This window comes from Geotrypetes seraphini, chromosome 6 (genome assembly GCF_902459505.1).
Source record: "Geotrypetes seraphini chromosome 6, aGeoSer1.1, whole genome shotgun sequence".
NCBI lineage: Eukaryota > Metazoa > Chordata > Amphibia > Gymnophiona > Dermophiidae > Geotrypetes > Geotrypetes seraphini.
Genome location: NC_047089.1, coordinates 227,627,145 through 227,648,408, shown reverse-complemented (window position 1 = coordinate 227,648,408; position 21,264 = coordinate 227,627,145). Strand labels below are relative to the sequence as shown.

Here is a 21,264-nt window from a genome sequence, read left to right as displayed (position 1 = left end):
AATATTTAATGAAATTAAAGTTATAGTTTAGGACTCTGGAGGTCATAATGGAGTTCTGGTAAATCCTACGACCAAATCTGTCCATAGTCTTGCCCTCCCTGCCCGGTGGAACAGTGGCATAGACTTGGGAAGGGTGAGACCGCTTCAATGAGGACTCCACTAGAAGGGATTGATGGGATAGTTGAGCACCATCGTACCCCTTATGATGGACCATTCGGTACCTGGAATCTAATTTCCCCGGAACAGCTGGGATGGAATAGGGAGTCTTCAGACAGCGGACAAAAATCTGATCAAGCAGCTTATGTAGAGGCAGCTTGAGGGATTCAGCAGGAGGTTGAGGGAGTTGCATTGTCTCGAGATACTCCTTGGAAAATTTGGACCCAGTGTCCAGTTGAATGTCCAAATCAGCTGCCATCTGGCGTAGAAAAGAAAAAGACAGCTGGCCAGCCAAAGCCGGGCCTCGAGGACGTCAAGGCCTCCTGATAAAATGAGGATGGGATCTAGATGGAGAAAAGGACCCCACCGTGTCCTCAAGATCCGGTAGTGGAAGAGGGGAAGTAGCTGGTGGAGAATACTGAAGAAAAGGCTGCTTCCGATAATGCGAGGCATGCCTGGATGAGTGATTCGAAGAATGTCTCGATCGATGATGCGAGCTGTGTCTTGAAGCCGGCCTAGACAAACGAGGCGAGTGTGTCTTCGCTGAAGCCCCCAGAGAGTGGATGGGGCTGAAGCAGTGGATCGAAGCAGAAGTGGTTGACCGGACGAACCACGAGGCACTCGCAAAGACTCGAGTCCCTGCATCGAGTGGATAGGTTCCAATGGAGGCACTCGCAAAGACTCTACTCCTTCCATCGAGTGAATCGGTTCCAATGGAGGCATGGGCAAAGACTCTGCTCCTTGCAATGCATGCATCGATGCCAGACCAGACACTCGCAGAGACTCTGCTCCCTGTAGAGAGTGTGCTTACGGCTGAGGCACAGGAGGTGGCTCGACCTCGCGGGAGACCTCCGCATGCCCAGGCTGGATTTGAGAGAAGCTTTGGCCCCATCGTGGTAAAGAGCTGAATGAATTGCTTCTCAAGTAAGGTCTGGAACGAAGCCGGCAAGGATGGATCCGCATCTCCAACGGGACCACATGCACGAGCTTCATGCTCCCTTGAGTCAGTGTGAGAGTGCTTGGACTTGGAAGCCTTGGCCACTTTGAGCACTACAGGGGGAATGGGCTGCTACGCTATCTGACCTGAAGAGACAGAAGAAGGCACCGCAGCCGGCGTCGAAGGCAGGTTTGATGAGGCTCGGAGCAGCAGACGTGGAAGTCTGGAGAGCTTCGGATGAGGTGATGGTGAAGCACCCTTCGATGACGAAAGCTCCATCGAAGACTCCATGCTGTAAAGCTGCTCCCACAAGATGCAACGACGCTTGAAAGTACGGGCTGTAAGTGTTGAGCAAGGCCAACACGATTTTGGGAGGTGTTGAGGCCCGAGACACCGAAGGCAGCGTCGATGAGGGTCCGTCAGTGAAATTGCGCGCTGGCACTTGGAACACTTTTTAAAACCGGTCGCAGGCCGGAACATAGGCCGAAAAAGCTCCACTGCAAGATCGAAGCCGCGGGGCTGCGGCCACGTGGCCTGCCCGGTCAAACAGACGGAAGAAATTTAAAAAAACAAACAAACAAGAAAAGCACGACGAAAATCAGCGATTCTGAGAAAATTGACCCAAAACCGCAGACTTAAAGAAGGCACAAGTGAAAATACTTCATGCAGAGAGTCAAAGATGGACTTCTTGGCTCTGCGGAAAAGTAAGAACTGAGGAGACGTGCCCTGCGCTGGGCGGGAAGGCACTTGCGCATGCACAGTGCGGGCAACTCAAAACTTCAAGTTTCTTCAAGCAAGACTGCTTGTGAGGCATCCGCATCGGGGCTCCGTTGGATCACATCACCCACTTGTGAGAATACCTGCCTGCTTGTCCTGGGATAAAAAATTTCTATTTATTTTCTTTTTATTTTGCTTTAGGATATAGTAGTATATTAGTTGCGTTGATAAAAATTTATAAACAAAGCCCTGCCAGCTGAACATTTCTTTCTCTAGTTCAGCAGCCAGAGCTTTGATTTATAAGGAAGGAATAAGCTAAATATTGCAGTACTGAGGCTTATATGGATGTTGCGGGGACGGGGTGGGGACAGTGGTTGCGGGGATGGGGCAATGACAGGGACAAATTTTTTCCCTACGTCGTTCTCTACTCTTCATCTCTATAGGGGGTGAGGGGACACACCCATAGGACTTACCTTTTGCCATTAATGGATTTGGAGGGAGAGGACTGTGAAGCCAAAGATGAGCCCACAGGCGTTTTCCCAGTTGTGGGGGAATTAGAACATTTTAAAAAGTAGTAGAACTGAGGGAGTTGAGTTCCTCAACTGTAAAAAGGCAGAAATTGGGACCTGATGTGTCATGATGCCCGAGATCTGAAGCAGGATAGGTTCGTGAGGCCAACACATGGCCTGCGGTAGCTTTCCTACCAATATGCTGCCTCTTTGCTGACTGTACAAGCTGCAAGCTGGCAGCCTGTAGTAACTCCGACACAGGCTGAGGTGAAGGAGTAGCAGTTCTTGCTGATGTGTGGCGGTGCTTCTCCTTTGTTTCCCTTACCTCTACTGATCTTCTGGCAACGTGAATGTTCATGTCTCCTCCCCCCCCCCAGTACAAGGCCATGGTGGGGAGGGAGCAGATGTTGATGGTGAGTGCAATTCAGATATTTCCTGGACCGACTGCAGTGCTGTAAAATAATAGCACCATTGCTGATGTCAGGCTCTGAATTAAGGAGACTTCCTCGCTGTCATGTTAGTTGGAAGAGGTGGAAGTGCTTGTGGGTAGAGTCCCTGCCACACGTCTTTCTAGTGGGCTCTGCAGATTTACCCCATACTAGACTGGGCAGGGAACTGGGGGGGGGGGGGGGAGGAAGTCAAGCTGGCAGGCTGAGGGACCATGATGAAAATCAATTTGTCACTGCTAACTGGAAATCTTCTCGGTCCTAGCGCCCACTTTAAAGTTGATGTGGTTAGTTTGGGTTGGGTTGTTTTTGGATTTTTTTTTAGTAAGTGCTTCTGAGGAGCCAGCTAATTAGAAAGAATAATCATCATTTTATAAATATAAATATATCTATCTATCTATTTATAATATATATCTAAGTATAAATATATTGTCTGTGAGAGAGAGAAGGGAGAGCTATGACCTGTCAAAGAGCAGCTATGAAAAAAAACAAGAGTATCAAGGGGAGGAGCCAATGAAGGCAGGAGTCCTTGCTCATGCTCAGTAAGGGCTCCTTTAAAAAAGCCGTGCTAGAGACTTTAATGCGCGGAATAGCACGCGCTAAATTGGCGCACGCGCTAGCCGCTACTGCCTCATTTTGAGCAGGTGGTAGATTTCCATCTAGCGCGCGCTAATCCGGTGTGTACGATAAAACCGCTATGGGAGAACACCGACACACAGGATCACTTTACCCACAAGTGTGGCTACATCTCCCCTGTTCTTCTTCGAAGAATGACAGTTACAACCCTACACACTTTATAAATCAGATCAGATGGTTCCTGCACATCTGGGGACCCTTGTGGAATTCCTTTCCCACCACTGCGAGTAGACTTCTGAACTTTTAAGACCATGCGAACAGTCGTACAGTAGCACTTCAGATTGTGATATTTATTCTTGTCTTATTTCCTTTTTTTTTCTCTTTTCTTCTTTCGCTCCTTTGTTCTTGTTTTGGTATTGGATAGGTGGGATGGGGTGGGGGGTAGGTTTGCTGGTTGGTTCTGAACGAAAATTGTTTGATCCATGTGTTTGCTCTTGATCTTGTATCGCTGATTCGTGTGTTGGTGTTTGTTTACTTGTGCTCAATAAAAATGATTTAAACATAAATCAGATCAGATGTATATTTCCTTGGGAAAGAAACAGGATAGCTCTACCCCTACAGACCAGTAGAAACTGAAAATCGGATACGAATTTAACAAATTGTTTTGGGAAAACTCATTGGAAGTGATAACACAGAACTACACTCATAGTGACATTCGCATTGGAGTTTGATAGAGATTTAATTCTTCAAACTTACTTTAGACATACGATTGATACCCTTTTCGGTTCAACAATTTGAATGTTTCCCGATATATCTCAAAGTGACACAGAAGAGAAGAGGAGACTTTTTGGTTTATAGTCTAAGGGTTTTGGCTTTGGGAGCATCTTTTGTTTTGAAATTTCCTGATAAATGCTGTGTTTCACTGGAAGGAAAAAAATTTATTTTCTTTGAACCAAAACAATTGTTGGAATTTATTGTGGCTAAAGAAGGGGGTGGGGGGAGAACAATTATTGGTTCAGTAGTGTTACCCACAGTTTAACGAACCAGCTTTCAGGGGTTTATTCTCCTTATCTATCTCCGTGATTCTAATTTTTTTTTTTTAAATTACCTGTGCTTGGATCATATCTCGTGTGGACTAAATAATTGGTAATGATTCCTTATATTTTGTTTTTCTATCATAATGGTCAGTGTTGGCCGACCTAGAGTGGTATATTTTATTTCTAATCTGTATTCAAATAGATTTACTTGTTTATATTTGAAAATTTGAATAAATAAATCAGATGGGCTATTTCATTTTTCTTAAAGAGAATCTTTGAAGCGGTAGTTCATTTCTTCAATAATCGATGTAGCAATAACGCGAAACACAGCCTTGTTGGGAATTCTGTGCTTCTCATTCCTCTCCCGTGCGTTACAGCTACAGCAGCACTAGGAGGAGAGTAGGATTGTAAACTGCTGAGATTTTTACCAATACCAGAGGAAAGAGTATCTCTAAAAGATAAGTGCTGGTTTTCTATTTTTGTTTGAAAATTTATAGTGATATGTCTTTGAGAAACGGTCAGAGAAATTTGAAATATTAAAACGGAGTTTTTGTGGACCAAGGATGTTTTTCCTATGACAGCTGCATAGCAGTCAGAGTTTTCAGGTGATAAGAATCCCTATCTAATTAGTCCCTGGTTTGGTCAGTTTTTGTGAATATCTTTTTGGTGGTGTTATTCTATTTCATTCTCTGTCATCATACACTGCTTTATTGGGGAAAATCTAAAAAAAAGTCAATATTTTTCTACCTCCACTAAAAGGAAGGGGCAGGATTAATAGGGAGAAAGTTACATCCTACCCTCGCCCCCTCCAAGGATGGAAAAGAAGTATGCACAATAGCAACTGTAAGTGAGCATGATGAACTATCTAGAACTGCAAGTGAGCATGTTTACTATCTAGATCAAAGTCTCTCCGAGGGCCGCAATCCAGTCGGGTTTTCATGATTTCCCCAATGAATATGCATGAGATCTATTAGCATACAATGAAAGCAGTGCATGCAAATAGATCTCATTCATATTCATTGGGGAAATCATGAAAACTTGACTGGATTGCGGCCGAGGAGGGACTTTGACACCCCTGATCTAGAACAAAGGATAAGAAGCAACATTTTGCCTCCTTGAAAGATACAAAATTAGTGTAAATAAAACCAGATTAACTACCTTAAGCAAATAGGCAGAACAGGGCAGGTAAGATTCAAGGTGAAGTTGGCAGGGCAACTCTTACCGATACTTGTCAGGACACATATGTTGATGAGTTGACTGTTTTAAAACACTCAACTGCAGCAGCCAAACACTGAACAGGGTGGAGAAAGCAAGGCACAAAGATACCATCCACCCACTGTAGAAGGCCACTGCAGGGAATATCTGTATCAGATTCAGCCAGTAATCCTTTGTTTGAGAACACGTACAGACCTGCAAGGCCCGATTAATACGTCAACTTAACCTCATGTAGTAGCAAAACATTAATACACTAAAAACAAGTGCATTTTAGCTCCCGACTCCCTCTCCATCTGCAAATGCACCTGTACGATTCAGGGCTGATAAACGAGCATGTAGGTATGTAAAGGAGTAGAAAATATTAATCTATTTGGAAAAAGTGGAACTGGATAAACAAACGACAATAAATAAGAATGCTCCACTTATTTAAACTATAGGCACTACTTCCAACGGAAGAAAAAGCCTCAGGTATTAAGGCAGATCAAAAAATGCTCAAACCTCCTCCACCCACATCATCGGCAAAAAACTTCCAGAAGGAGTGTGCTGCTACCACTACTCTATTTATGCAGGACTGAGATCGTTTGCAGCCTGTAAACTGTGAAGATGAAACATGTTAGCCAACGTTTCACAGCGTATAGCTGTTTCTTCAGGGCTTTGTTAAATGTCACTTCCCCACTTGTGTTGCTTGGCTTGCTTTTCTGTTCTTACCAGCGTCCCGTCTGAAGGACGTTTCTTCCATTGGAGGTAGTGCCTATAGTTTAAATAAGTGGAGCATTCTTATTTATTGGTAAGTCAAGGAGTTACATTGATCTGTCATTTCACCATATTGCTTTTTCTAAATTTTCTACAAAATTGTAGAGGATAATGGGCAAAAGCTGTTCACATCTACACTACTTACTAATAACATGGAAGCAGGGCTATGGAGTCAGTACATAAAACTTGACTCAGACTCCTTTATCTATTTATATAGGTGGCATACTACATGCAAGGCGTGGCTTCTTGGGATTTTGGTCAGCTATTATTGTGCTGTCTACAGCTTTACTAGATAGCTTACAGCTTCACTAAACAGTCCTTATAGATTTCCTCACTGAAATCTCCTCAGGCTTTATACTGAAAAACAAGGACTCCTCTGAATGGTCAAGCACTATTGAACTCACCGAGTTATATTGGCAATTGAAAGGCACAATAAATATGCATGAAAGGAATTTGCATATAATGAAGGCAGTTTATGCAAATCAAGTTTATGCATATTCACTGTGGATATCCTGAAAACCTGACTGGCAAGGGGGTACTCCAGAACAGAGTTGAGAAACACTACTATATCCTACTTGGATCTCAGATTTCACTTTGGTTTGTTTTTTTGTTATGCTAAAGCTCAATGCCCATAATTTGTATTTGGCTGAATAATAAAATGCACTTTGGTACAGCTGTAGTATATATGACTAAGAGCAAGAACTAACACAAAAGCAACAGGTTTAACTAATGGTATTGAAGGGAGTGACAAATCCATTGGTGCAGGAGAGAATGCAATCTGAATGGTGTTATAAATCCCTTTACCATGGGACTTATCTTGGGAAATGCAGCCAAGCAAAAGAGCTGCAATAGGATACTTTACACCCACTTTAGCTTAGGGCTTGCACTTCAGTATTTCCCGAAACGATGGATGGCCATTATACACCTTAAATGTTGCATAATGTCATTGCAGTACTAATGGAATTTGATATCAGGTGATCTAATCCTATGCCCAAAAAGTAAATAGAAAAAAAATCTGTACCATTAGTATTGTCACCAAACGCATGGACATGAAAACCATGCTTCCCTGGAGTCAATCCTGTAATACAGCCTTCGACATTTACTGACTGACCCTATAAATGAAAAAGATCAAAAAGAGTCATTACTATTCTTTAAAATTGCAGCAAAATCCAAGTAGCCCCAAAGCTTCAGGAAACAATAAGACCTAGACTAGCAGTCTATCTCCCTCCTATAGCCCAATCACTGCAATAAGTTTTTTGTAGTTAGAAAGTTGCCATTCAACAAATAACGTATAACTGGAAAGATTGTACAAGGTTGAATTATTGTTTCTAGTAGAATTCAGTATGCCATGTGTTTAAAATGGAAAGAGCGTTGGCAGTTCAAAAAGGTTACTATAATAAATCTAAGGATGTGTAGGGGCCATTTTAAAATTATTATAATGAATAATTTACACTTTTCCCAATTTTTAATTCTTACATGTGGATCGGGGGGGTTGGATTTCTATTAATAATATATATGAATGATAAGATATTATATTCATGTGGTATATTTTTTGTTGTATATGGAAGTGGGAGGGGGTGGGGTTATATCTTTTTGTTGTATGATATGGTAGATTTTCAAGTGATATTGTATTCTAATTGTTTGATATTTACTGTACACTTGTTGTGAATTATAAAATGAATAAAGAATTTTTTTTTAAAAACGACCACAGCTCCCTTTGAAAACCAGTAGAAATGGATCCTTAGCATCATGGTCTCCCCATGTAGCAATGGAGTCCAAAGCATCCCCTTCTCATCTCCCAGGAGTTGAACACTGCTAATGATCTGGATTGCAAAGCTTAGTTTCTGCTACATAAGTACAGCCATCAAGCTAAAATTTGATAAAAAACTTATTGCTTGCATCTCCAAGTTCTGAATAATCAAGACAAAAATAAACCAACCCCTACTGGTTCTCTATGCTCAAATTTGAGAACTACTTACACATTGTTCTAAAGAGCTCCTTGCAATGCATTTGCATAGGGTTCTTGGTGGCTGCTACGAAGATCAGTAGCAGTCACCGACAACCATTTTGTGCATCAAAAGTTGTGCTTCTGTACCAGTAAGACTGCTTTAACGAGTCTTACTGGCACATAAAACTTTTGAGCATTGGGGCCTCAGTCAACATCCTCACCCTTATAGAATATGCTGCCTCTGGCAAAGGATGAGAAGCCTCCTTTTGTATCTTAAAAGAGATACAACAAAAGTGTCCCCAACCCTCCCCTACATTGATTCTGCATTGTAACCTAGGTCTCCTTCCACCACCTCATTTTTTTCTATTTTTCTTTGTAAACTGCCTAGATCTCCCATTAATGATTGTATAAATAGCAAAACTAACTGTTAGATGTACAGTATACTTGAGAAAGCAGTAGTAGGAACCCTGGACTGAAATTTCTAAGTTTTTGTCTTCAGCTCTGCAGGAAAAGGTGGCCTTATTGTGATGGGCCAAGACAAACATCTCAAAACAAAACAGCAGTTACCACAAGAGGCACCACCCTGGGTTATCCCAAAAGGTGCTCAAAGTTGGTCCTCAAGGTCAACCACTCTGTTGCATTTGTGGATTTCTACAATGAATATGCAGAAGGTTTATTTGCATATGATGGCAGTACATGCAAATAGATCTCGTTCATATTCATTGATGAAATCCTGAAAAAAAAAAAACTCAACTGCCCTCCAAAAAAAAAAAAAAACACATTGGACTGAGGTCTCTGGTACTTCAATTTCTTGTCAACTTTTGAAACAGATGAAGAATAAACTTAATAGCTGAAAACCACAATGCTCTGACAAATACTATAGTCAAATATATTTCATAAAACAAGTTAGCATTTATCCCTAGTAATAATAGTTTTACCTTTGTATGAAAGATAATACATTGTTTAAAGTTTTTGAGATGATTATTGTACATTTGATTTTTATGATAGTTAATTTGTCTTATATTATGTGTTTTATTGTGACCCACTTTGGTTTAAAGCGGGATATAAATGGAGAAATAAAACAGAATAGAACTGTGAAAGTTGCACTGGTTATCTGTATGCATATTTACAAAGACAAAGGTCAGAAATTGCCTCCTGCTAATTCAGGAAGAATTTTCACAATCACACAGGAGAACCTATTGTCTGTTAAAACTTGAAGTTTATTCTATACTTTATATGCCGTCTATCAACTTGTACCTAGACGGTTTACAATACTAAAAAAAAAAAAAAATGTGGGACCTAATGTGGGATAATCTACCGAGGAGAGATTATGTGAAGCAAGCCAGTTGAAATATTGTATTAATCATCAAAATAGAATGTGCTTGATTTTATTTTAGCCCCGTTCGAGTATATGACTTATCGTTTTTTCTTTTACCACAACAACTTTTATGGTGAAAAAATTTGCTGGATACAAAAGGAGAGCTGGTTTTAAGTCACATGAGCTGATCCCTTCCAAAGAGGGCGATTGAACAATTTCTAAGTAATTAGTGCCCAGACAATCCTTAGCATACCTTATTGAAGCTTGGGTGATAAATGAAGTACCCAATTACTACTCGGGGGGGGGGGGTAATTTCGTTATCCATCAGTAGGAAGGTTTGGATAAATATTCAATGCTTTCTTGATATGTTCATTTCTTCTCATTATTCCAGATGGTTACAAGAACCGTCAATCACTTAAGTTTCCAACAGTGTCTTCCACACTAGACAATGGACTGACACAGAGTACATTCCACTGCTTGCTAGTTGCAAGTCCCACAGCTGCAGGCTAGCAATGGCCCAAGCACCTCCTTATGCAGGTTGCAGCACTGGTTCTGAGTGACAGACAGGGAAGCACAGCTGCACCTCCTCTATGCAGGGTTGCAGCTTCCTGATCCCTGGTTTTCACCTCCTCCCCCCCTTCATAGGGGCAGAAGTCAAGAATGCATCTCTTGTCCACTGATGCATGTAGGCCACTTAACTGCTAGCAGGCTGTGTGGGTAAAGAGTTACAGGAGAGAAGGTCTTCCTTGCATACCAGCAGGGTTTGGTGCCAAGTTCCTTAATCCTCACAGGCAGAGAGAGAACTCCCCAGGAACATAGTTTTGATAGCTACAGCCAATGTAGATGCCACAAATCATGATAAGTCATACAATCAAGCTCCAAGTACGCGAGACCTAGACTGTAATGCATAAATTTCATAAATGTGAATTATCAGCTTGTTTCTTATGAAAGTTTGGTGTCAACATTAACAGCAGTAAATCAAGATCCTACCTCAGTACGTCATTCACTAAGGGTTAAACTGCAATGGGGGGAGGGAGAACCCCACTGGATTTATTAATGTCTGTGCAAAACAGGACTTAAGAAAAGATTAAGATCACCTTGCTACAAACCAGAGGGTCATGTTAAGAGTATCCAGATTTAACTATTTAGCATAGGTAAATACTAAGGCTTAAAGGTTCAGGCAAATATGCCTTAATCCAGCTCTGTCTAGACTAGAGCTGCATGGGAATGGGGATGATGGAATTCCACAGAAGCCATAGGGGACCCCCCCCCAAGGGATTCCACAGGGTTGGAGGCACCTCGAGGGGCTCCAGTACCTGTGCCCCTCCCTTTTTCTGCCTTCCAGCCACATTCGCCCCTCCACCAAGCAGCATGCAGCGCTCCAAGCACGCCGTCAGTAGCTGACCTAGAAACCTTCCCTCCAACATCAGAACTAACATCAGAGATAGAGAATGACACGGGGAAAAAATTTGTCCCTGTCAGCTCGATCCCTGTCACCGCCCCACCCCCGCAAACCTAGAGAGAAGATTGTTCTTTACGTAGATGGAGTTAACCAAAGTGGATGGGATTGGGGAGGTAAGGAGACAAGGCAGGGGAGATTGATAGGGAAGAGTCAAAAGGGGATAGCAATTCAAATATTCTTAATCTATCCTCTTCTCCCCACTCTCTCTGCCTCATTTCCCAGCATCTTCTCCCCACTCTTTCTGCCCCAATTCCCTTCAGACTGCTTCAGCGTCTTCTCCTCTCCATCCCCCCCCCGCACCCTTCGCGTGGCCTAGCAGTTCCCTCCTGCCGGCCGTTCCATCTCCCTCCTTTATCTTCGTGGCGATTTCTATAAGGCTATGCGTTGTGACTTCAAGGCTCTGGCTGCAATACGTCTCATTGGCTGCTGGAAAAGTCTCCTCCGATGCAACTGGAAACAGGAAGTTGCATCAGAGGAGACTTTTCCAGCAGCCACACGTGACTTCAAGGCTCCGGCTGCAATACAACGCATAGCCTTATAGAAATCTCCATGAAGATAAGATAAGGGAAAGGGAGGGAGATGCATGGCCGGCAGGAGAGAGGGGGCTGCCGGATCGCACACTCATTCACCGCACGTGCTTACTCCTTTAATTGCAGAGACAAAACCATTCATCGCTCCACGGGGCGGTGAATGGCCTTGTCCCCGTACTCTCGGTGACCATTTTTTTGTCACCGTTTCGGCGGGTTACCCGCGGCTAGCCATGGGCAACAACCACCGTGTCATTCTCTAATCAGAGAGAAGGCTTCCAGGTCAGCCACATACAGCAAGCAGGGCCCATGGCCCTGCGAAGAAGCATGGCTGGAAGGCAAGAAGGAGGTGGCTGACCTGGATGGCTCCAGTATAGTAAACTAAACTAAAACTTAGCTTTGTATACCGGGTCATCAACCAAAATGGAGCTCAACTCTGTTAACAGAGACTAAAAGAAAAACAAAGAAAAACCAAAAATAACAAATCAAAAAGTATTAATGTGCCCGATTTCCAAAGTGTTTAGCAAGTAAAAAACAAGTTTTTAAAGGTTTGCGAAAGAGTTGAAAGGATCAGGACCCCTTAAGGTAAGAGGAAGTTCACGCCATAGTTGAAATAGTTTGAAGACCAAGGATTGACGGAAGTTCTTGATTCTTTTCACTGAAGAAAGGGAGAGTTTGAATTGTTGGGTGCCTCTTGCATAGGAGAATTTATAAGCATTCCATAATAAAGGAATAAGAGGGATGATGATGCCATATAGAATTTTAAAATACATGCACATTTAAAGTGAATCCTGAGATGGACCGGGAGCCAGTGAAGATTGTCTTGCGGGAGGAGGGCACCAAAGTAGTTGGACCAGGGGAGAGGGGGGGGGGAAGAACTTGTTGGGACATGGGAGAGGCACGAACTTGGAACAAAGGCTGGAAGGAGGAAGGGGGCACAAATTGGGACACACAAAGAAGGGAGGGGGCACGAACTTGGGACACAGGATGGAGGGAGGGAAAGATGCTGAGGTGGAAGTGGAAATAGAGAGGGAGAATTGTTGGACATGAGTGTATGAGTGAAAGAGATGGTGCACATAAGGAATGGAAGAAAGAGGATAATTTTTGGGCATAGGGAGGGAGAGGAGCGAGGTACAGATGCATGGGGAAGAGAAAGATGAGAGGAAGAAATGAATATGGTGATGGAAAAAATAAATTTCCAGATAACAAAGGCAAAAAAAAGAATTTATTGACTGAAATATGTTAGCTTTGGGAAATGTATACAGCAGATGTCTTTGTATTGTGTTCAAAAGAAAAGGAAATTGTTTCTGGTTTTATTTCTCCAGTGCTGAAGTACTTGCTGATCCTTGCTTTGGCTGGTGGGGGATCCCCAAGTACTGCCAGCTGAATACCTCCTCCAAAGACCCTCTCCACCAAGCGCAGCATTCACTGGCAGCAACCCTGAGCCACTGACGTGTCAGCATCTGAGACTCAGGATTGATACTGCTGCCTGCCAAGCTTGGCAAAAGGGACCCCTGGCCACCGTTAGATGAAGTCCTCAACTGACAGCTTGGGGTCCTCATCAGCTGAGTATTTATATTTTATATTTACATTAGAGACTCTGGCGGAGACCTGTTTATAAAATATGTATTCTTCCCAATTATTATTTTCAAATTAATAAAGTGTCTTTGCTTATTTGTAAGTGGGTCTCTACCAGAGTGTTTAATTCAGTAGCATAATTAAATGAAATAGCCACTTCTGAAGTTTATAGGGCCAGGTTCGATTCCCAGTAGGGATGGGTTTGCTTTCTGTCCCTGCACCTAGACAAAGTTATGTACTTATCAACCCGAAAAGCACAAGAGGCAGCATTGTCAGACATCCCCGTCAGCTGGAATTATATATTAGCACCCTCTTGGAGTCTCTACATTAATATTTGAATATGATGTCATTAGCTATTACAACCCTGGGGTTTTCAGATCCCCATTGGTCCATTATAAAATGCATAATCAGCTATAGGCACAGATGGTAGCCAAATAGGAGCCCTGGATGCTAAAGGGAAAAGACTACTTACTAATTTCTGGGTGTATATTTAAGCCTCCACATTGATGTGATGTAATTAAATACAAAGGTTAATATGCTCGCACGTTTACAGATGTTTTATATGTGCTCATAATATTGTAGGGGCCTTCAATCTACTCTGGTTGCTAAGGACCCACCAAAGGGTTAATCCTGCTCTGCTGGTTAGAAAGGAGATTAACTGCACACTCATTGCAAGAAAACATGCTCTGTTCAGCAGATATGAATTATGGCTTATTGCCAGAGACCAACCCCTTAAGAGCTATAGCAGCAATGACACAGCACTTTTCACACACTAATGTCAAGTACATCTGTTTAAGCTAGCAAGGAACACACAATGCACTCAAGTTCAGTAGAATAATAGTCTTTGAAAAAACTTCCATAGGGCCTAGCCAGAAACTAGCTACAAATATACAGCTTACCAGTAAACCCTTTCTGGTTCAACCCGAGAGCTCCAGCGTATAAGGCGACTACAGCCAGCACTCTATGCCAAATAACCAACCCTGTAAAATTTTTCCCCCATCAAGTGCCATGTAACTACCATAAAATATACAGTAATTCTTTTGACTAGCCTCAATGTTCTATTAACAGTTTTGGGCTAACTTTTAATGGTTTCAAGTACTGTATGTGAAGTTGTTTTAACTACGCATGTACTAGTTGGAACCAACGCATATACGCTTGAAAACTAGCTCTACCTTTTTTTATTTTTTTTTCGCTCTTTAGCTGTGGAGCAAATTGGAAATAAATCTGTTCTTTTGTATAATTCATGCATCTAGAAGACTGTCACTCCCAGAAGTAAAGTCACAAAAGTACTGACATGGGGACAAGTTTGTCCCCACGGAATCTATCTCCATCCCGTAAGCTCTGCTCTCATTTGCACAAGCCTCAAATACTAGCACAGAGTATGTTACTCCACATCCCAACCAAAATTCAGAGCTGGCTGGTACGTATTAGGGGACAGTTGCCCCCCCTTATTACTCAAGTGGGAAAATCAAAATATTTCGACTACAGAATGACACAAGGACAAGTTTGTTCTTAAGAGTACTTAAATGGGCCGCCGCGTGCGCGGATCGCCGGACAAGATGGACCTCGGTCTGATCCGGTGAAGGCATTTCTTATGTTCTTGTCCCCGTCGGAACTCAATTTCCCCATCCCCCGCAAGTTATGTCCCTGTCCCATTCCTGCAAGCTCTGTCTTAACCGCACAAGCCTCGAGCGCTTATGATTTTAAAGTGTTTGAGGCTCGTGCAGATGAGGAAAGAGCTTGCAGGATTGGGGAAGGGACGGGGACAAAACTTACAGGGACAGGAAAATGAGGTCCCATGGGGATGGGGGAAAATTTGTCCTAGTGTCATTCTCTAATTTCAATCAATTTTTTGTAACCAAGTCTACCTAACGAAGGACACAATGCCAAAAATACTTAGCGCTGCCAACGCATCGCTAACAAAATCAGCGAACACAGAACAAGACGAGCCAGTCACTTAAGGAATTAATTTTAACCCCGATGCATGCATCACGAGAACGTGTAAGCTTAGCATGAGCTCCCCCCCTCCCCCCAATGCCTGGAATAAGTTACCCGAGTTTGTCCGTCAAAGCCCCTTCCCTTGTTTAAAAGCAGACTGAAAACCCACCTTTTTGATACAACTTTCAATCCTTAACCCTATTCCTCTGCCCTCCAACCCAGCCAGCTGATTGTGTATCCATGACATCCTGTTTGTTTGTTTATTCAAATTTGATATGCCACTGAATCTTACAGAGTTCTCAGCAGTTTACATATCTTTTACAGGAACTTCAAGCATTTTCCCTATCTGTCCTGGTGGGCTCACAATCTATCTAATTACATTAGAGATTTCTATTCCGCCATTACCTTGCGGTTCAAGGCGGATTACAAAATAGTTATAAATGGTGGGTTACAATGGAAGATCACTGGTGAATTCAAGAGAAGTTAAGGAGTAGAAGGTATTTGTTATGTTAAGAGTGTTTCAGGGGCAGTGGAGAATTAAATGACTTGCCTGGGGTCACAGAGAGCAGTGCGGGGTTTTGAACCCACAACCTAAGGGTGCTGAGGGAAGGGGTCAAACGAGTATCTCACAGATCTAAAAACCACGCATCTTTAAAAATCTTCCGTCATTTATTGACAGGTCTGCCTTTTAGCTTATTCCACTGCTTTCCCCAGCTCTGGCCCCCAGTTCTGCCTTCCCTAATGGCTAAGGAGGGAGGAGGTGCACTGTCACTTTTGCTAATTAGCTCAATCGTCCCTTCGTCCAGATCTCTCCCTCCGCGCCAATTCCGAGAGCCCCCGCGATATGACACTGGTTGGCAAATAGATGGGGTTTAAAAAAAAAAAAGTGTGTGCAAAGGTCTGCAGTCCATCTAACCTCACGGATCTGAACTTCACATCTGCAAAAATCTGGGCACTTTTAGTTTCAGCATACGTTATAGCTCCGATAGACCTCTATGACGCTTTAGCGCCGATGGATCCTAATGTTTCCACTTTTAGTCTCAGCATAGGGAGGGAAAAGCATTAGGATCCATCGGCGCTAAAGTGTCAGAGGTCTGTCTGTCGAAACATAACCTATGTTGAGGCTAAAAGTGGCAGGGACCTCAGATTTTTAAGAACCTGCGGTTTTAGATCCGCAAGGTCCGCATTTTACCCCACCCTGGGTGCCGAGGCTGTTGATCTAACCACTGCATCACACTCTCTTTCTTGCCTGTTTATTTTTTTTTGTATAAATATTTTTTATTCTTTTTTTTAAATTCTTACATCAAGTGAAATACATGTAATACATTCAATTATACAAAAAAACACTTGAAATTATCATTAAATTTTCTTACAATGTGAATTAAATAAACCCTTTTTCAGAATTTATATCATATTAATATTACAATAGTTTTCCCTCCCTACCCCTTCTATATGTTCTATACATGTGTTATTATATCTGATCAGTGGAATAAATTGTCAATGGTCTCCATATTTTATTAAATTTGTTAATATAACCTTGTTGTAATGCCAATACTTTTTCCATTTTATATATATGACAAATTGAATTCCACCAAAAAGTGTAATTCAATTTAGTGTAATCCTTCCAGTTCTGAGTAATTTGCTGTATGGCTACCCCTGTTAAAATTAATAAAAGTTTATTATTATCAGCAGAAATCGGACTTTGTGTTCTCATTGCATCATATGATAGTCCAACATGATTTTCTAATAAATTATTAATTTGGGGCCAAATTTCTTGCCTGTTTAGATTGTAAGCTCTTCCTTGAAGGGACTGCTTTCTTCTTCTTTGTGACTCTGTGCAGCGCTACAGAAATAATTAATAATAGTAGCAGTAGCAGCACATATGAACCCACTCCAGAAAAAAGAAAAAGAGACTTGCGCTTAATAAAGGACATTTAGGGCTCCTTCTACAAAGGTGCGCTAGCGTTTGTAGTGCACGCACCGGATTAGCAAACTACCGCCTGCTCAAGAGGAGGCGATAGCGGCTAGCGCGCGCTATTCCGCACATTAAGGCTCTAACGCACCTTTATAAAAGAAGCCCTTAGTGCAGCCATAGGAACCGCCTTTTTCCAACCGATTGGGGGGGGGGTGCGAAGCCCAATGGAAATTTCTCCTCCCTGACCACAGTCAAAGAGTTTTCTCAATACCGGGCGACGCTCGAGCCCCCGAGCTTCCCCCCCTCCCCCTCCCCCTACGCGTGCGGCAACACTGCGGGGTATCACCAACGGCCCCTCGACGCCAGAAGCAGCTCTAAAGCGCATCACCCACAGTGGCGACTAGAATGTTAACTACCGCAGACAACAGGGAGCACAGAAAGAAAAGAAGGCGGGAAAGCCGTTGCTCGCTTGCCTCGTTCACAAAGTGCACGGTGCCTTGCACTTCGCCCGACCCTTTCAGCACGCACACAGCCTTAGACGCCATCTTCACCAACTCCAAGCGCCTGCGCAACCTGGTTTAAAAATCGCCCCGACGTCTGTTGGACGCACGCGCCTCATAACCAATCAGCGGCGAAACGTTTATCCAACTGGGAAAGTTCTTTCCACGATGAGTGGGGAAGACTGTGCACCGCCCACTTTGCCACAGGTCTGCTCCTTGGCGGAGGGAGCTGCAGGGCGGTGCTGAAGGAACGCGCTCCGTGATTGGTCGGGCTTGGTTTCCGCCCTGGACCGCTGTAGGTGCTTCTCAAGGATCCAGACGCAATCTTGTGAGTTTTGTAATTGGAGGCGTGTTAGAGAGCCATGAGTTATTAGCATAGTCAAGAACATAAGCTTATCGTACTGGGGCAGACTAAAAGGTCTATCATACATGCCCCAGATCTTGTTTCTAACAGTGGCCCTGGCCGAGATCCTAAAAGAATAAAACTGATTTATGCCTCTATCCCAGAAATAAGCAGTGGATTCTTCCAAGTCCATCGTAGTAATAGCCAATGGACTCCATGGGAGGGGAAGGTTACCAAATTTTCCGTCTGCCCCCAGGCCCACCCATCCCCACCCTGTCACACCCTGGTCCCGCCCCATCACCAATCCCAGCCCAGCCCCAACCATTGCTGCCTGCGCTTGTCAGGCAGGACATCCGCACATGCGCAGACCCACTACTGCGCAAAGGAAAGCTTTTCAAAACTCAGACAAAATGGTGGTGCGGTATACAAACCTAAGGTTTAGTTTAGTTTAGTTTTGAAAAGCCATCCAGACCCCCGGACACGTCCTCAAAAGGAGGACATGTCTGGTGAAATCCAGATGTCTGGTAACCCTATGGGAGGGACCTTATAGAACCTGGGCCAATCAGAGCCTCAGGCCCCTCCCCAGATGCACCAAGAAGGGGCCTAAGGTTCTGATTGGGCTAGACACCTAAGGCCCCTCCTATGGGGCATCCAGGCCAATCAGAACCTTAGGCCCCTTCAAGGTGCATATGGGGAGGGGCCTGAGGCTCCCAAGATGCACCAGAGAGAGGAAGGCCGATTTTGGACGACGCAGGCCAGCTGGTTGGAGGGAATCCGCTTCCCTCAGGTCATCTACTTAGAGATAAGGGTAACGGGGCATCGAGGCATATGGGGTCACTTGGCATTGTGAGATAGTGGGCATCCCCCGCTACAGAGGGTGCATGCAGCTGGGTTGCAGCAGGGGTTTCTTGACAGCAAGAAAGAATCCCAATATAAACGACTGGGTAAATTCAAAAAACAGAAGTGTTCCTAAATGTCCATATCGAAAAACAAACTACTAAAGGAACAATACAACTACTTCAAAAAATCTTTAGACCAGTGGTGCTCAGATTCCAAGATGGAAATCAAGAACTCAACATGGGGACGTGGCCCCTATAGAGACTCTTGTGGTATCTATCATTGCACCGTATAAAGAAGATATTTTAAAGTACTTGTTGATAAATGGCTCAAAGTGTTCAGTCTCTTTTAAATAACTTCAAAATAGATGAACTTGAAAGTGAAATAAACTTCAAAAAAACTTAGCTGTAGAATACAGAAAGCGTTGGTTTTGCTGGGTCCTGACGCGTTTCGCCACCCTGGCTTCCTCAGAAGACCCGCATGCAAACTTGTATTCAAAGCTTGTCCTGATTAGCATCAATGAATTACAAACTAGTGATCGATACTTGTCCTAATAAAACAAAGGACATGATGCAGATAAATACAAATGTGTTGTGGACTAGAGTACATTATTACAATAACTTTACCAAACTCTCGACGCTGTCGGTAGGGTACCTGGTTTACATCAATGAATTTTCCATTTCCTGTGACTTAAGCGCTCAGCTGAGCACCCGTTATTTATACACTGGAAAAGATGTCAATCACCTAGTGGAGGAACGCCCACCACTCCACTTCTTTGTTTAAACCCGAGGGTGTCACTGTCTGCCAGTGAAAGATCCACTTTTGCTCATGTTTCCAGAGCCAAGCCTGAGTGTTACCCCCTCTTTTACTGTAGGCCACCTCAAGTACTGTAAATTGTAAATCCTGTAATTGATGTGAGGTGGCCTGCCAATGTTGTACTAGAGGAGCACTAATGTCCCCCCTCCTGATTTTGCTTAGATGTTCAATAATACGGGTCTTGATGTTTCTGGTAGTGTGGCCAATATAAAACAGTTTGCATGGGCACACTATAAGATAAACAACTCCATACGTATCACAGTCCGAATACTGCTGTAACACATGTTTTTTTGGTAACCTAGGATGATGTATACAAGTGGTTTCCAAAGCATATGAACATATAGTACAGTGTCCACATTTGAAGTGCCCTATAGGTTCCTGAATCATGATGTCTACTGGTGTACTAACAAAATGGGAACAGGACACACTGTCCCGTACATTTCTTCCTCTGGAATAAGCAAAAAGAGGAGGTTGAGTTAAACTTTGATGGACCTGCAGAATGTGCCAATGTGAATTAATAATTTTCTTGATATTGAATGCTTTGTACGAGTATGGAAGCGTACAAACCATCCGAGGTTCAGATGAATCAATGGAGGATTGTAACAGGTAAGTCCGGTGAGCATATAAAGCCCTTTTGTACGCTTTTTTAATGATACCATTGGGATATCCACGTTCCCTAAATCGTTGCCACATGTCACCTGATCGAAGTTTATATTCTTCTTTGGTACTACACAGACGCCGGAGTCTTAAAAATTGACCCACTGGTAAATTATTTTTCAAATGACGAGGATGATAACTGTCATAATGAAGTAAAGTGTTTCTGTCTGTGGATTTTCGATGTATGGATGTGACAAACGCTCCATCATTTATGGTGATATGAATGTCCAAAAAAGCTATGTGTGTATAAGAAGTGTTAGCAGTAAATTGTAGGTGCGGGTTACATGTGTTGAGCCACTGTAAAAACTGCTGAAACTTTTCCTTGGTGTTAATCCAAATCAAAAAAACATCATCAATATATCGTTTCCACACATATATATCTGGGGCATAGGCAGATGAATAGATATACGTGTCTTCAAAATCAGTTACATAGAGGCATGCTAGGGACGGGGCCATAGTAGCCCCCATTGCGGTACCCTGTGTTTGTAAGAAAAAATCAGCATCAAACATAAAGTAATTATGTTGTAACGCAATACTAGCAATGGTGACCAAAAAGTCCACTCTAGCTTTAGACAACTGAAGTGTGTCAAGATATTTGCGCACAACCTTAATTGCATTGATTTGAGGGATATTGGTGTACAGAGCCTGAATGTCAAGGGTAACCAGCATAGCCCCATGAGGGATATGATCCGACTCCTGGAGCCACACTAGCATGGAGGTAGTATCCTTTATGTATGACTTAGCACCAGAGACTAAAGGTTTCAGATAAAAATCTACAAAATCAGACAGCGGCTCTAACACAGAACCAATGCCCGACACAATGGGACGCCCAGGAGGGGTAGTGGCATGCTTATGAATTTTAGGGACAAAGTATATCACAGGGATACAAGGATGATTTTGATGGAGAAAACGATATTCCCTGTCTGTGATAGTACCTTTTTCTAATGCCTGTAAAAGGGTGTGCCTCAAATCAGTGCAATTAAGGTTGTGCGCAAATATCTTGACACACTTCAGTTGTCTAAAGCTAGAGTGGACTTTTTGGTCACCATTGCTAGTATTGCGTTACAACATAATTACTT

General features: G+C 43.0%; 1 protein-coding gene across 1 annotated transcript in view; it reads right to left on the bottom strand.

Annotated features, from left to right (window-relative positions):
• Positions 1 to 17,708, bottom strand: part of SOD1 (superoxide dismutase 1) — a 32,596-nt gene extending 14,888 nt beyond the window's left edge. The window contains exons 1-2 of the mRNA XM_033949903.1: positions 17,506 to 17,708; positions 7,368 to 7,458 (exon numbers count right to left, since the gene is read on the bottom strand). Of these exons, the coding sequence (XP_033805794.1) occupies positions 7,368 to 7,458; positions 17,506 to 17,577 (163 nt within the window). The 5' untranslated portion in view covers positions 17,578 to 17,708. The remainder of the gene's footprint in view (positions 1 to 7,367; positions 7,459 to 17,505) is intronic.
• Positions 17,709 to 21,264: the final 3,556 nt, after the last annotated feature.